Source organism: Haemaphysalis longicornis, unplaced genomic scaffold (assembly GCF_048455015.1).
Source record: "Haemaphysalis longicornis isolate Haplotype H1 unplaced genomic scaffold, Haemaphysalis longicornis Haplotype H1 scaffold_1, whole genome shotgun sequence".
NCBI lineage: Eukaryota > Metazoa > Arthropoda > Arachnida > Ixodida > Ixodidae > Haemaphysalis > Haemaphysalis longicornis.
The window spans coordinates 468,994,902-469,012,156 of NW_027526203.1; the positions used below are offsets into that span (position 1 = coordinate 468,994,902).

The following is a 17,255-nucleotide window of genomic DNA, read 5'->3' on the forward strand; positions in this document are numbered from 1 at the left end:
TCTAACTCCCCCCCCCCCCCCCCCCCCCCCCCCCCCCCCCCCCCCCCCCCCCCCCCCCCCCTCCCTCCCTCCCCCTCTCTCCCCCCCCCCCCCCCCCCCCTCCCCTCTCCACCCTCTCTCTCTCTCTCTCTCTCTCTCTCTCTCCTCTCTCTCTCTCTCCTCTCTCTCTCTCTCTCTCTCTCTCTCTCTCTCTCTCTCTCTCCTCTCTCCTCTCTCTCTCTCTCTCTCTCTCTCCCCCCCCGGTTCACCCAGATTTTCAATTTTTTGGGGGTGTCCCAATCCAACCTGGGTGGGGTGTTAGGTGGCTCTTGGGGAGGGGGGGGGGTAATTCCCTCCTGCCCCCTGCCACGCTTTCCTTACTTAGGGATCTACTCTGTTACCCTTAATGACCAACGGTTATCTTGCCTTCGCATTACACTCCCTGTCCACGCCCATTTCTTCTTAATTTCTACTAATATGTCCTTAACACGCCTTTGTTCCCTGACCCACTCCACTCTCTTCTTGTACCTTAATGTTACACCTATGATCTTCTGTTCCTTTGCTCGCTGAGTTGTACTCAATTTAAGTTGAACCCTCTTAGTGAGACTACAGGTTTCTGCCAAGTTCCAAGTGCAGCGGTGGCGTAGAGGTAGAGCATCCGCCTCGCATGCAGGACTGTGGTTCGAATCCAGTGTCGCACAATTCCCACCGAATTAAAATAATAATATCAGCGTGTTTATGGAATCGCTGAAGGAGGCTTAATTTGGGTACAGCCTGATCCCGGCGAACATTGCCGGTAACGCACTCCCTCCCCAGAGCAGGATTGCCCACCCTGGTGTAGGAATGGCCACAACCTGCCATGAATACGCCAATTATCCCTCGGCCCTCAGCAGCTGCAAAGCAACTTTCCACGGCAGCGGTCAGACCTGTGACGCAGCAGAGGGTGCTAAGAATCCTTGGATCCAGACAGGCCACCATTGGAATCTGAACCTGGCAACGTTCAACTTAATCTAGTGAGGTGAGTCAAGCGGTGTTGTTCAAAGAATTAGAGGGCATTAAATGGGAAGCAATACAGCTTAGTGAGGTTAGGACAGGTGAAGCCTTTACAGTGCTGAAAAATAAACACGTCCTATGTTACCGTGGTCCATAGGACAGAGGGGAACTGGGAATTTCTAGTCATAAAAGCATAACTGGCAACATAGACGAATATTATAGCATTAACGAAAGGGTAGCTGATCTTGTAATTAGGCTTAATAAGAGGTACAAATTCAAGGTGCTCCAGGGGCTACGCACCCTACAACCAGCCATGAAGATGTGGAATTGGCAATGGCTAAAGTAAAAACACAGTATACCGTAGTTATGGGAGTCTTCAATGCGAAATTAGGCAAGAGGCACGCTGGCGACAAGGCAGTTGGGACCTATGGTCTGGGTTTCTGGGGTTGTAGGAATAACAGAGGGAACTTATTAGTAGAGTTCGCAGAACGAAGCAATCTACGCATGATGAATACCTTCTTTCACAAACAGGAGAGCCGAAAATGGACGTGGAGGAGCCCAAATGAGGAGCATGCATATAAAATAGAAACCAGACTTACAGAATCACAAGTTGAGTGTGGGAAAGTAGCTAGCTAGTTGCCACTATTTTTTTTATTCTCATATGGCTTAACTGATTAAAAGTTGTGTTACCATTGGAATGTGTTGATGTGACAAATGGAGTGAAGTTGCAGACATTAACATAAACAGATTACAGGGACTTGCTTGTGCGGCTGGTGGCTAGCAAACAAGGCCACCACCAAGAAACGTGACTGAGCAATTGCAGTGGTGCCTCTAGTTCCATTTGATCGTATTACTTGAACGCTAACATGGAAAGGGTAATACACTGACAACTGTGCTTTTAGAACTTTTCATATTAGACCACCGCTGATGCTGTGTAGAACAAAAGCTGAAAGTTCTTCAGTATTTCACATCTTATTTTGGTGAGAACTTCTTTTGGGGCCGGAATGTAGCCGAGAGTAAAAAGTGGGAACAATGGACTCAGTAAAGTGTCCATCATATTTCTGAACTAGTGCATAATTTCTTAATGTATTCTTGCCATTCAGCCTTGTTTATTTTTTTGCCCACGCTGGTGTCGTTTCGAACACCCTTGCATGTTAGACCCGTACATAACCTATCCCCCCACTCTCTCTCTCTGCCCTCACCCAAGAAGCAGGCTCACACTTTCTCCTAAGAGCAAGAATTAAACTTGCCTGTTGATCCACTCGATAGGCTTCGGTAACAGCTCCCAATTCAGCTTTCCCTTCAATCGGTTTTCTTGACCCCTAAGGAGCGAACACTCCTAAAAGGAATGCTTGTTTGTCATGCACCGTAGCCGGCCAAAGGGTTGCAGTTTCATTGCTCATAGCAGATGGCACCCTCAGCACATAGTGACGGCAGTTACCACACATGCCACAAAAAATGACGGTCATTTTTTTTGGCAGAAAAACAGCAGCATTTGTCTGGTCCTGAACTAGTGGGCGTGTGTGTTTAGCAGCGGCAGAGCACCACACAAAGCTAACTTCAAACATTACCGATTCATAATAAACATACCACTCTTACAAAAAATGCTTTTGGATAAAACGGTCGTCTACCATGTGTCCCACCTGCACTGTCTCACACCATCAACAGCAGCTAAAGTTCTAAGCAGCAGAAAATATTTTGTCCACATCAACAAACCAGGTTAATTTCACCTCTAACCTAGAATGTTCTGTGTAGCAGGGCCTTTGAAAGCACTCTTTCCTCCATGCCTGGAAGCACAGCAAAGCCACAGTCATCACCAGCACGGAAAGCCATTTTCTTGCCACATCAGATACGTTTCTTTCCCATCTCAGCAGCGATATTGCTCTGGTGACATCCCCTGAGCACTCTAAAGAATGCCCCCACTCTGAGGAAAGGCAATATGGAGCAGATATTTTGGCTTGGGCATTTCATGGCTTACTAACAAAAAGACTGGACGCAGCATTTGAAAGAACAAATCAGCGTTTCACAAACCCATTAAATGACTGGGCAGAGCAATATGGAAACCACAGGGCCCAAGAAAGGGGGCCTATAATTTCTTGAAAGCAATGGAGTCACACTGATTTTTTTTTTCTTTTGCCACTTCCACTGCTTGCCAATTGGAAACACACCAGTACTGGCCTGGTCTGAAGCCAGAGAATGGTGTATGTAAGCAGAACACCTTACCAGTGTGTTCAACCAAGTGACAATGCAATGGCAAAAAAACTCACTAAAACTAAACAAAAAAAAAAGAAATTCATTTATTAGTGATGTCTAGATACTGCCAGTCTGTGTGAAGTGTCCCCATGAATAAAGCCGAGAATTCATTCAGTGACAGGCTGCCCTTGTTCTCTGCTACTGTCTCATCTTGTTACCACGCTGTACTGCTACGTCATAATTCGTAGCAGAAAAGCCAAAGAAATGCAAAGTTCTGTGTTGCTGTGGAGGAGCTCCTTTCACAAACAAACCTACGCCAGGAAACGATGCATGCCCAGTACTCGGCAAACACTTCCGAAATGTGAAAAATGTGACTGTATCCGTGCATCCGTCACAGCCTCAGCCCAACAGCAGTGCGCACGATGTAGGCCAAAACAATCCTCCTAGCGAGCTCCAATTTTTCGGAGCAACCTAGGACACATTTAAACTTCCCCAGGAGCAGGACTGAACCGGGAACGACAGACAATATGCAGTATCAAAGCCAGACAGAGGGCAAGACAGTTTTTGCTAATGCGCACAAAGGCAAGCACCAGAACAGCGGGCATATTGTTTCCCCATCTTTATTATGCAAGATTGTAACGAATGCGGGAGTTCACAGGCAGCAGGCGAACACCGGAAAGCGACCACATTTGTTATCTGACAGCGAAGACCCTAATGCCGCTCGCGTGACAGCTGCAAGGAAAAGCGGCTCCTCGAAGCTGGGAAGTCGCGTACACAGTTGCGCTTTGCGACGAAAGAACTCAGCTGCTGCGCGTCTCGCTACGGCACCGTAGTGAGTGAAGCACTCGATTCTCGCTTTGCTCACAGCGACTAACCTCATTTCGCTCAATCGATTTCTTCGACGCCGAGCGATGAAAAAAGATCGCAGGAAGACTGATCAGGCGGCTGGCTTCCAGGGGCCCCATCGCTTCCTGCCATCGACGGCTTGGTGGTGCAGCAGCGCGGGATCCGAAGGGCCGCACGGATGAAGGAGCTCAGCGGAGGCTTACATCGGTGCGAAAAAACCCGCGGAGTGCGCCGTCCGCGCAACAACGGAGCTCAGCACTGCGAACGCGAAGACGATAAACTGGCAAGGTGAAGGTCATCGCGGAGCGAGCGCCCCGTCAGCTGGCTACCGCCGCGCTGACCGGGAACCCCTGACCAGGAAACAACAGCGCGAGTAGCAGCGCGGCGGCGGGCGCGCACACGGCACAGCGAGCGGACAGCCGCTGAAACATTAGAGCCGCAGCCAGCGAGCAACACGGGCGGCGGGCGGCCAGCAGACGACAGGGAAGGAAGCCGCGCTGTCGTGTAACGGTGCTTCGAGCCACGGGCGAAAGCAGCCGGCGGCAGCGAAGTATCCGCCTGACGACTGCGCGGCAGCCAAGAAGACGGCGGGGACGCGGCAAAATGGACGAGCGGCCCACTTACCTGACTCTGCACCTCGTCGTGTTGCTAGTGCACCTAGCGGTGTGGTGCTGCGGATGATCCATTCGTCGCTGCTGGTGCGACGCGCTGCGCCTGCGCAGAGTTGGCGAGCCTTCGCCCCAGGCACCGGGAGGAGCTATCGGCACAGCCGCCGAGGCTGTTGCGATCTCTGCTGCCGCGGCCCCGAGCGAGAGCTTCAGCCGCTTCCGACTCGGACTCTCGCTCGCCTGCGCAAACAACAGGCGCCCCAAAGCGCGCTAGCATCATCTGCACGCCGGGCGGCTCCTGTCGTGTTTACAAACACGCAACTTTTCACTGCAATAATTTGGAGGGAGAGTCGCGTACGACGAGCTGAGCGACACAGCGCTGCCCGAAAACACCGCTCGCGCCCAGTCCACGAAACAGAGCACTGAGTCACGAACATTTCGGGGCTGAGTCAGACCTCCTCGGTGCCCATGGCGTACGAATTTCGTTTGCCGTAAACCGCCAAATCGCCTGCAAACGTACGCGTCGGAACAAAACTCCAGCTACTCCACCACAAGGATTATTTTCCACTTAAAAATTAGCCCGGTGTTAATAATAAGCCCTTAAGGAAAAAAAAAAAAGAGAGAAACAGTTACTACGTACGCGTAGAAATTAATTTCAAAAGGCCACATAACTCCTTCGTTTAATTTAATTGCTCACCACCTCTTGTCAAAGCTTTTTCTGCTCACTGCACGAAAAAAAAAAAAAAAAGCTACAAAAATTTCAAAACACCAGTTTACTCGCACTGGCAATTCGCACAGAAGTAAAATTCTAGTTTGCAGGATATGACATTAAGTTTTACAGCAGTTCCCATGCAGTTCGCGCACGCACGCACGCACGCGCGCGCGCGCACACACACACACACACACACACACACACACACACACACACACACACACACACACACACACACACACACACAAAGAAAAAAACAATGACAGTTTAACTGTCGCCCGCTACCTAGATTCGAACGCGGTTTTTGGGGACGACACGCCCTGCTTCCCACGAACATAAAAAGGCACTTCCAAAATAATGCTGAACGCTTAAATCATATACCTCCACGAAGAATTTGGCGCGAAAAAGACAGCTAGCCGTAACGTGAACTAGTAACGTTCAAGAAACGGGTTAACCGAGCTAGTGGTTAGCCTTGTATGGAGTTAAAAAAAAAAAGGCGGCGCGAAAAAGTAGGACAAAAGATAGATCAAAGCTACAGCATAATTATGCACTTTTTTCCTAGAAGTCATATTTCTGCAACAAGGTAGATATAGTTACGTCACAAACATTTCCCGCGCATCATATTTTATCGCCAACGTTTTATTTAATGTTGCACAGTAACATTGCCACGAAGCAGACTTTCGCCCTCTGAAGTGAAATATAATCCTTTCTGGCGCTCATTACTATTTTTAAGCAATTCACGTACCACCTCATTTTAAAGCAAAACGAAATTTTTCGGCGGGCATTTGGGCGGATGTTTGTCGGTTATTCAGTCAGAGTATTAGTTAACGCGCCGTGCAACCCCATACTTCACCTGGGAAGAACTGATACATCGCTCCGCAAGAGATCGACTTTTGCGGGCTGTACCTTTGATTTGTCACAGCTGCAACTTTGACGGGTGACGCTCCAGACCAAACCAGACAAAAATATAACGGCCGCTCGCTGCCTTCACCGCGACTAACCAGGTGGCGCCACGCGTTCCGAGAGAAGCAATAGAAAACGCGGAGCGGAGTAGCAAGGAAACGACAGCGAAACAAAACCAGAAAGCTTAAATATTTAATTTTGAAAAATGGGTACGGGCCGTGGCAAACGCATGTAGGACTGTCAATATAACAACAGTAGCTAATATGCAGGCTTATAATGCAAAAATTGGAAATTGGGGATCAGCGCAAAACCCTTGACATTTGCGACGCGCCGCTTTGTATTGCTGCCGTAGCAGACGATCGAACCTACGACCTGCATTCAGCTGCATAAAATAAAAAATCGAGCCTCAGCTTTGGACACGGGTAAGAGATCCAGAATGGTGTCAGACATTGTACAGCGAGTTGTAATACATATAAATTACAGTGGCCAAAACCACGGGCCGGTCGTGCTAGCTGTGCTAGCGCACGACCGGCTGTGCTTACGCATGGGGGGGTGTCGGAACCAGGGTGTTGGAACGGAACGAAAGCCGGAACCGAAAAGCGGGGAACACAAAAACGGTATTTCCGGCCGGAACGAAAACGAAACGTTCGTTCAGGATGAAAACGAAACGTTCGTTCAGGATGAAAACGAAACGTTCGTTCAGGAGCGAAACCGAAACAAAAAAAAATCATTTCGGTTCGGTTTGAGCGGAAAATTTCGGGATTCATTTCAATTTCCATGTTGCGAGGTGCTTCCATACTCTATTTAAAGCCACTGTACTCTTCCCATCGCGGAGGCCGCGCTCTATCCGTCTGTCTCGATTCTAGTTCACTCTAATCTCGATGGTCAGTGCAGAGCTCCCCGCGTGACCGCCGCGCGCATCTCGCTGCGATGCGGACGTCTCGGTCTTATTTGTTTATTGGCTTACCAAAATATACGGCATTCGCCCTACGGCATTGTTGTAGGGGGACTTTCTACCCGAATAAACACGAATAAAGAAGAAAAATACAATGTTTGAACAGCAGCACACACAATTAACAACGAAAACAGCAGATTACGGCCGTGCACTGAATGGAAGCAGCTACAAGTTAGGTTGTGCTTGTATGCAAGTGCTGCTAGAGCGCAGCAGAAAACATTGCATAAGGGGCGAAAAGAACAGTGTCGGGCAGGGCATTCCTATCTTTAATAGGCTTTACAAAAAGACACTTGGAATGCGGATGTGCGCCATGAATATTCAATTTTCTTGGTGTTATCCCTTCTTCTGGATCTATAGTGGGGGGCTGAAGGTACTGATGTTGGTCCGTTGCTACCTCCTCTCATGCAACCTGGTTAAAGATTAAGCACAAAGAAAAGGTGCGCCGGAGTTTTAGTGTCCCATGAGGCAGAGCATTTTAACTCCATAAACAAATAGCACTCGAGGATTTTTGTCGACGACAGCGTCTCAATCAAACCAGGGTGCCAGGTTGAGGTCTGCCGGCATGTAGTTTCTGGGGGCCAGGGTGGATCTTGGCGTTATCAAGACGCCATCAAGAGTTATACGACAAGAAGTTTTTGGGAGTCCTCCGATTTTTTTTTTTTTTTTTTTTTTCAACAGCACAGCTGTTTAAGTTTTCAGTTCCGCCGTGGAGCATTGCCAGAAAATTCAGCCCGGCCGAGCGCCCGGCGTCGGCCACCTCGGCATTCGAGAACACTCTACCCAGCGCTTGTGGAGTGATCTCTCGCGAGCTGTTCTCCTGACCAGTTCACGTGCGTTCGCGCCTGAAGCGGGGAGCCCAGACGCCGAGTTCGCGAAGCAGGTCGCTCTAGCGCGTGCTAACGCGGTCCGCTTAGATAGAGATGTGGAAGGCTGCGGTCAACACGATCCGGGCCTGCCAGTCATGGAGAACTTTCAGCGGCAAGTTCGGAAATCCATGCGAGGTGCAACAGCTGGGTCTCGGACGGCCGCCAGCTCTGCACTTTCTCCAGCCTTGCACCACTAGGGCAAGCTGCGCTAATTTTTTGTGCGGAGTTGAGCTATTTAACGGGAATTTTTTACAAAACAATTACGCAGTGTCTAGAGTTACGTCCGACGGAACCGAAAATTGAAAACTAAAGTTACGTCCGACGGAACTAGTAAGCCAATGTATGTTTTGAGTTCCGTCCGACGGATATACCCGAAATTGAAAACTAAAGTTACGTCCGACGCAACTTTAGTTTTTAGTTCTGACCGGCGTAACTAACGACCGGCGTAACATGTAATGAGAGTTAAATTACGTCCTACGTATAGAGTCCGAAATGGAAATTAAATAAGGCGACGTTCGACGTAAAGTCAAGCAAAAAAGAAAAAAGTTAACAGCTACCGGTACCACGTACACATGTTCACGTTCTATATGTCATGGAGGAAGTCCTCCGTGGTTCATTTAATATACGCAGCATTATTGCAATGGTCTGTTCGATACGTGGCGTCAAATTCGAAAACAGCACGAATGGTGCTACTTTACGGCCTAACCGGTGCAGAATTGGTAAACAGTAGTTGAAACCACAGCTTACGTCAGTTCCCCGTCGGTTTAGCGGTCTTTGAGCGTGCCCATACTACTTCAGCGGTGTAGGTTCGAATTACACAGGGTATTAAAAGATTTCTATACGAATGTACGGTCACGGACAAATGGAATGCGAACACGAAAACGTGAACCAGAACACGCGAAACTGAAAAGCCGTGAACATTTTACAACTTTGTTACTGTAATTAAGCCAAGCGTCAATTTGACTTGCATGGAAAGAAATCGCGCTATTTTGGGTGCGCTGGTTCATATTTTTGTGGTCGCGTTTCCTTTGTCCATGACTGTACATACACTATCCAATACACAAAAGGAATGAGACGAGACGACGGGAATTAAAACAAAAATTTTACACCATCTTCCCGCGAGGGGAACCATGGGGTAGATGTGACGCGTCGGGGTTTCCGTTGCGTTTCCGTTATGTTAACGTGTCCATTGTTGTTGTGTGTCCATATTTTACGCAGCATGTTCACCCCCGATGCGTCGCATCTACCCCATGGTTCCCCTCGCGGGAAGATGGTGTAAATTTTTATCTGGGTGGCCGGTGCTTGTTACGGTTGCGCCGACCATCGCGATAGCAGGCCTGTTAGTCTCCATTCAAATCATCGGTGGTCATCGGAGGATGTCATTGGCGGAGCAGCGGCGGAACGACTGAGCGGAGCGGCGCAGTTACCGCGTTTATATGCAGCGGAATGAGAGAGAGCAGCGCATAGCAGCGCATGCGCATGTGTTAACTGAGCGCAAGCTTCGCGCTAACCCGCACCCACGCACAGCTGGCACGGCGACGGAGCGAGCGCCGGCAAGGCGAGTGAAATAGATGCGTCGCATCTAACAGAACAGAACCTCTTGCCGAGGGAGCAGTGCCAGTTTGTAGCGTCTGCAGCTCATACCGAGAACGAAGTTGACCTGGGCCAAGAGGCCTTTAACAAATACAATTCATAATTGATTAGGGGCAGTAAAGGGAATGCCCTGGTGGTCTTATTCCTTCTCAGAAAAAAAAAAAAATCCCGAGAAATTTTTATTATCGAGTCTGGCTGACTAACGAAAACCGTATTTCTTGAAAGCGGTAAAGGGGTACCCATGCCGCGACGGCGACAAGCGACGCGAAAAAACGTAACTCAAAGGTTACAGCAAACAGACAGTGTGGGCGGCAGCGACAAGCGAAAAAAAAATGAATACTGCCGTCAATGCGTTCTATCGCTGTCGCTCGGTTGTGGGCTGCTTTTGGCCGGCCAGAAGCGAGCGATGGCGACAGCGACGGGCCGTCTACACACCTACACACCTCTACCAGCCGCAGCAATGCACCTAGGGCATCCACCATGCTGCATCCACCGGATGCCTCACAACCCCTTCGACTGCATGCCGACCCCGCCTCAGGTAACCAGTTCAGAAGTCACCACCCTGAAACTCTCGCTTCTAATGCAATTACAGCACCATCGATAGACACGCGTTGCCAGCCAAGATATCGAACCTGTAGTAACGCGTCTAATCACCAGCCTCAAAGAGTAAATTTCCACACCAGCCCCAATGCAAGCACCTTCCTGTCCTTCAAAAGGGCGCATCCTGTTCCGACAACAGAACAGCAAGATGCGTTCAGCGTCCCAAACACTAACGCCCCATAACTATCAATCTGGCTGCTAAACTGAAAGCTACCAATGGAACTGTAATAGCCGCAATGCCCTCACCAATAAATGGCTACTGACGCTCTCATCCCATAGCAAACGCGCCACACTGGGAAAATCTCTCGGTATCAAGCACTACCCACACCGAAACCCCCCAGACTGCTTGTCTCCTCCTTTGTACACAGGGATCTAAAACTTCTAAAGTCGTGACGTTCCATTCCCCCTACTGAACAATCAATTGATCTTGCAAACCTTTTCCTCCCTCACGGCCTCTGTCTAAATCCCCCAAAATGGTCCTGGCAGGCGATCTCGGCGCAAAAGTGCACTGCACAAGAGCAGTTCTCCTACTCAGCACCGCCACACGCAACATTCCACCACCCTTGACTCTTCCACGGATCCCACTTGGCAGATATGTACAACAACTCCTGAAGAACCACCGGCTCGGTTCCCTACACATTTCCTTTCACCAGCAGGCCGCTCTCAGAACTGGGGCGCTTTTCGCAAGCTCTGAAACCGTGAGTAAACTTTTACCTGGACTGGCTTTGCGACCTCCGAACGACCAGGAAAGTCTATAGGCCGCGACTTTTCAAACAAATCAAGCAGCAACTGCGCAAGATTCAGCACATTCTTTCGGAAACACCGCTGCAAAACACCACACACAAGTGGGTCATTCCATGCCAAACGTCCCAGCCGTAAAATCGACCATCACGGATTTGCTCAGTAAAAATTGTGGGTCATCCTGGCATGGCCCACAATGCTCCCTGAAAGTGTTTTTGTCCAAAAAAGAATTTCTCTAGCGGCCCTTTTACCTCCGGGGTTTAAGGCAAACTTACGTATGTGAAAAAACTCATGAAAAAGTAACTTCTCTTACAATGGCCACAATTTTTTGTGAACATCATGTTGAGACCCTCGGCTGCTCTATGCCGCATTTTGAAAATATGTTTCCTTTTCTTTGCTGTAATTACGCCATTCAGAAAATACACGATGTCGCGCAATGTCAAACATTTTTAGCAAATACGAGCACATTCTCTCAGCCAATGAAGCATTTGTACCTGTATCTCAGCATTGTGGAAAATTGGTAAAAACTATAGTTACACTGAAAAAAGGTAAAATGTGCGAGAAAACGTTTGTCAAACTTGGAAAAATCTTCCTTATGGCCCATATTCACCTTGAAATTGCGCATTGTTGTGCTCGTAGTAAAAATATCAAATACAAGCCATTCACTAGCACAAATGATCGCAGTTTATTTCAGAAAGTTTAATCAAAATAGTTTTTGTTTTAGCAGAGAGAAAAATTTTTTACAGCGACACTACTTCACTCTGTTGTTCCACAGAGCGTCTTCTCTGCACGGCATGCACCTGCCTGCATGAAAAGGGCGCGAGCCAGCGGGTTTGTGCTACAAGAATACCTTTCGCCGCAATGGTATTCGTAGCGTCAGTACAGGAAAAAGGAATATTTCGCGTGTTAGTGGGAAAAGTACAACGTGGAGCTAGCGGTGGTGCGCCCATTCCATGAGTACGGGAAACGGTAGACGGTAGAGCGGACAAGTTTTTGGGGCGGAGCCCCTTAGGGGCTCGGGCTGTTGGCGTCTCATGTCGTCGTCGTAAGCGTCGTCTCATGTAGTCCCGGTAATAAAACACCGGGACATTCGTTTACGCCTCGCGCTAGAACGTAACGCGTACTAAAATAACTCTGGGATACTCGTTTACGTCTTGCGCTCGAACGCTTCGCGTACTAAAAATCCCGGGCCATCTCCACTAACGTGAAACCCGGTGAGGGGCGAAGCATGCACTGTATGAGTGTATTCTTGGCGCCTTGGCGTTTTTGCCAACTGAAATGAAACCGTTGGGGGTACAGGTATACAGCTTTTCTGCAAATGTTTCTTGTCTTTGAAGCGCGAGAGGGAGAGATAGAGAGAGAAAGCTTTATTATTTGCAGTAGGTTTAAGGGGTCGGGATGGCCGCAGGCTCCAGCCTGGCGGCGACTAGCGAAGCCCTGTCCACGAGGGAGAGTTGTGTCCCTAGGTCAGAGCTACCCAGCGCCCCCTCCCACTGCTCGTCGGAGGAAATTAGAGGGAAAGGGTCTTTAGGGCAGCCCCACATGGAGTGGGGTACAGTGGAGCGTGTGCCACAGGCAGGTCAATTGGGGGAGGGGCGCGCACTGCCCCGTGACGTCAGTGCGCGCGCGTTTTGAAAGGGGTTTGCTATGAATGCGATGACTTAGAAGCCGTGCAAAACCGCGCTTCTCGTTTCATTGCTTCAGAATATTCAAGACGAACCAGCATAACAGCCCTAAAACAAACTCTGTCTCTTCAACCGCTTGCTTCGCGGCGCATAATTTCTCGCCTCTGCCTCCTGCACACCTTTTACTTTACTCGGTCAGGACACGCCCTCCTGAAACGCCCGTTTCGGACATCGTCCCGTATATCTCGCACTCACCCCTTGGCGGCGATAAAGGGCCGCACAACGGCGATGAGCAGCTCATTCTTTCCCCACACCGTCACGCTTTGGAACGCGCTGCCGGACAACATTGCTTCGTGCAGCGATCGCACAAAATTTCGCGAAAAACTAACGTATATCAGCTACCCAAACGATGCTACCTAAAGACCCCACCTGCCTTCTTCGTATCTCTTTTTTACTCTTCTTTCTTTGTCTGTTATTACACTCCTGTAAAATTTATTCTTAGTCTTGCTGTTGTCACTTGAATGTTCATTCCTGCTTTTATTTCCTTCTAGTGTTGTTTCTAGTTACTATGTGTGACCATTGTCGCTTTTTTATATGTTACAACCTCGACGTACGCCTTGTCATTTGAGTGTTAATTTCCTTCCTTTTTATTTCCTCTTTTGTTGTCCCTTGTTAACTTGTGATCATTTTTACTTTTTTACGCAGTTGTTGAAAACCCGATGTACGCCATCACTTGAGTGCTGATTTCTGTCCTTTTATTTCCTCTTTTTTTTTTGTTATTCCTTGTTACATTTTTGCGAAGATGTTACAACCTTGATGTACGCCCCCCCTTATGTAATGCCTCCTGGCCCTTAAGGACGAATAAATGAAATGAAATGAAATATCGTCTGCCTTGTCTCACGCAGTTTGTTTGTCGTCACTGGAATCGTTTATAAGCATATCAAGTCCAAAAAATCACGGGAACGGCTTACGCCAGGTTCAAAATATTCCCAGTAACGCCCTACGTGCGCCGCGCGGAGAAACATCCGGCTACGGTGATAAGGCACAGCGGCAATCCGGTGCCGTTCTTAAGTTGTCACCGAGTATGTGAAGTACCGCTCGGCAAGGGAGTCTGTCTGGAGGAGTCGCCATGTGAGTTCTCGCGCGTGGGTGAGCTGTGAATGGGCAGGGGGGGGGGGGGGTGTATTTGCGGCGGGCGAGGCGGTAATGACTGACAATGTCGTGGTAAGTTGTCAGTCTGTCCCTGGCGCATCTGGCCCCATGGTAGGGAACGAGGCAGGGGCCCGCTCGGATTGTAAGTCCTCGAGCAACGACGTGGGCTGCCTCATTTCCCCCGAGGCCGGCATGAGCCGGGGTCCAAATTAGTTCTACCGGGGAGGTTGGGGAATTTTGAGCCAGAATTTTGAGGGCGAGTGGCAAAATAAGGCCACGAGCGAAATTTCGAACGGCCGTTTTAGAATCTGAGATTATAATCGCGTGGGTCGGCCTGTGTGACAGCGCTAGCGCTATTGCCGCCTCCTCCGCCTCTCCGGGATCAGGGGTGTTCACCGTGAGGGAGTTGATGGGAGGGGTGTCGGGCCTGTTGATCACGGCTATCGCATATGCGTCATGGTGACGGTATTCAGCAGCGTCCACATAGTGGATATCTTGGCGTATTGGAAGACGCCTCTCCAGTGCTCGTGCCGTCTGTGTTCTTCGGCCCGCGTTATATGTTGGATGCATATTGCGGGGTAGTTGCCGAATTATGAGTTCAGCATGGGTGGTATGCGGAATGGAAACTTTCCGGTCTAATCCGGCCGGGATATTAATGCCAATTCTGCCAAGAATGTGTAATCCTGTAGGGGTAGTCGCTAGACGGGTTATTTGAGCAGAAAGGTGCGCTTCTACTAGCTCTTCTGCCGTATTGTGCACCCCTAGATGTTCGAATCTGGCAGTGGATGTGTGCAGGGGCAGTTGCAGCGCCGCTTTGTAGGCTTTTCGAATGAGGCAGTTGATTTTTTCAAGTTCAGTAGCGCTGACCTGGAGGTACGGCAGAGAGTACGTGATCCTGCTCACGACGAACGCTTGGATCAAGCGTATCCTCTCATTTTATCGTAAGCCCTGACGCCGAGATCAATCCGATAGTCAGTGTGACGCGCTTGTTAAGCTGCGTGAGGAATTGTGTGTTTGCCCTATTTTGTTGTATGAGCAGTCCGAGTATCTTTAGAGTGTGTGCCTCTGGGATCGGGTGATGAAGATTCTAATATTGGGCGGTGTTTTAGTGCCACGTTTTGGTGACATGAGCAGTATAGTTCCGATTTGGTAGGTAAACAGGTCAGTCCAGCAAGTTTGGCTTCGTCCGCGACTGTTTGGGCCCCAAGTTGGAGGGTTTCTTCAATGAGAGCATCACAACCTCCTGCGACCCAGAGGGTAATATCGTCCGCGTATAGAATAAATTTCAGGTGGGGGATCTGTTCGAGCTTTCTCGGAATGTTTATTATGGCAAGACTGAAAAGCAATGGTGATAGCACGGCACCTTGTGGTGTTCCCATGGATGAAAGAGATAAGGTACTAACATCACCAATCTGAATGAAAGCCTTGCGATCTGTCAAGAAATCACGGATGTAGTTGTACATGCGTTCGCCTGGATTGATAGATGCTAACCCGTGAAGTATCGCTGTGTGCGAGACCCTGTCGAACGCCTTGGTTAAGTCAAGGGCCAGGATCGCTGCTGTGTCTAATGCACGAGGGGTAGTTAGAATTTCCCTGGATACTTGAAGGAGGATGTCCTGGGTCGATAGTCCAGGTCGAAAGCCTAACATGGAATGCGGGAGTGCGCATGATGAGTTTAGATGAGACGTGAGGCGAGATAGTAGGATGTGTTCCAGGACTTTCCCCACGCATGAAGTCAAGGAAATGGGTCTGAGATGCTCGATGGACATTGGTTTTCCGGGCTTGGGAATCAGGGTAATTTTGATGTATTTCCAGGACGAGGGCAATGAGCCGCGCTGCCAGAAGTAGTTAAAATACGCCGTGAGAGTCGAAATAGAATTATCATTAAGATTTCGGAGCATTTTGTTTGTTACTCCATCTGGCCCTGGCGCTGACCCGGGGCGCAGTTTGAAGAGGGCTCCTCTTACTTCCGCCTCCGTGATGTCAGCATCGAGGTCTTCGTTCTTGGGATCTTTGTATGGCGGGAGCGGATAGTTGTCTCCAGTGGGGACGTAGAGGAAACTGAGTTTGTCTATTAACTCCTCGTTCGTGCCCGGAAAATTGTGAACGATGGAGGTGAGACGATTATTTTGCTCGGTTTTTGACCGATTGGGGTCCAGCAGGTGTTTCAAGAGAGACCAGGTTATTTTCATGCTCAAGTTCCCGTGCATTTGATCACACACCTGATTCCATTGATCGCACGACAGGCGAATGGCGTGTTCCTGTATGACAGTTTCTAAATCGGCTAATTTGCGGCGGAGCTTGCGTTTGCGTCTGTTTTTTCTCCATCGGCATTGTATGCCTTTGTAAGCGGCCCACATATGTTGTGTAGGCGCGAGTCAGCAGTGTCCGAGGGAAGATCTGGGTCTATCGCCTTAGTGGCTGAGCGCGCGTGTGATAATATATTATGAACCCAGTCTTGGCGACTGCCTTCACTTACGGTGGGAGATCGGGGCGTGTCCTGTTCTTGAATCTGTCTAAATTAATCCCAATCAGTTATGTATGATTGCCACGGGCGCGGCTTCGTGGAGGGGATAAGAGTGAGGTCAAGTTGGATGAGGTAGTGATCGCTTCCCAGTGAACTGTCGGTGCAGTGCCAATCAGCGTTTCTGATATCAAAAGTGAAGGTTAGATTGGGAGTGGAGTCCCGCTGGGCGCTATTGCCAAACCTGGTGGGTGTAAGGGGATCTGTTTCGAGCGTGAGTCGATGAGACTGTACCTGATCCCAGAGAAGTCTGCCCTTTTTTTGTGCAATGTAGCCTCACGCTGTGTGAGGTGCATTAAAGTCTCCTACAATGATGAGTGCATGGTGTCCGATTTCCTTTTTGGTGAGAGAGAAAAGAAGATTGAAATTGTGTCCGTGTGCCTTAGCACTGCTGTAAACATTCAGAATATAAAGTCGAGTGCCAGTTCGTTTAGTGGGGTATAAAGTGGCTAGATCTTGTGGGATGTCAACACTGTCGAATTGGATTCTTTCAGCGGGGATATTACGTTGAATTAGGACCGCCGTCTTGAGACCATTAGAATTTTGAAATGCTTTATACCATGGGAGCTTAACCATCGTGCCGGTTTCCTGCAGGGCTATAACTTCCGGCAATGTATCCTACGATTGAGTGTGCATCTGCAGGTTTCCACGTTTCTGGCGGTAGCCCCTGCAGTTCCACTGCCAGATGCGAATGACCTCAGCGCCTTTACTCGATGGGCGATTCATAGTGCGGATTCATGGCGGGGGCAAATGCGATGGGATTGGTTATATTGCGGACAATGTCTTGAATAGAGGAACGCATTTCAGAGCGAACAGCCTCATTGTGTGCCTGTAGGGCGGTTAGGCTAGCCTGCAGCATTTGATGTAAATTGGCGTATTCTGTTTTTTGCTCCAGCAGTGCTTTCTGGCAATTTATTTCGATGTTCGGCCTGTTCTTCCAGGCTAGGGGGTGGCGCGCGGGGGTC

The 17,255-nt window shown here is 49.2% G+C and overlaps 1 protein-coding gene across 1 annotated transcript in view; it reads right to left on the reverse strand.

Annotated features, from left to right (window-relative positions):
• LOC144162670 (uncharacterized) overlaps positions 1-17,255 on the reverse strand; it is a 159,259-nt gene that overhangs the window by 21,745 nt on the left and 120,259 nt on the right. The window contains exon 4 of the mRNA XM_077693299.1: positions 4,635-4,859. Coding sequence (XP_077549425.1) covers positions 4,635-4,859 — 225 coding nt within the window. The remainder of the gene's footprint in view (positions 1-4,634; positions 4,860-17,255) is intronic.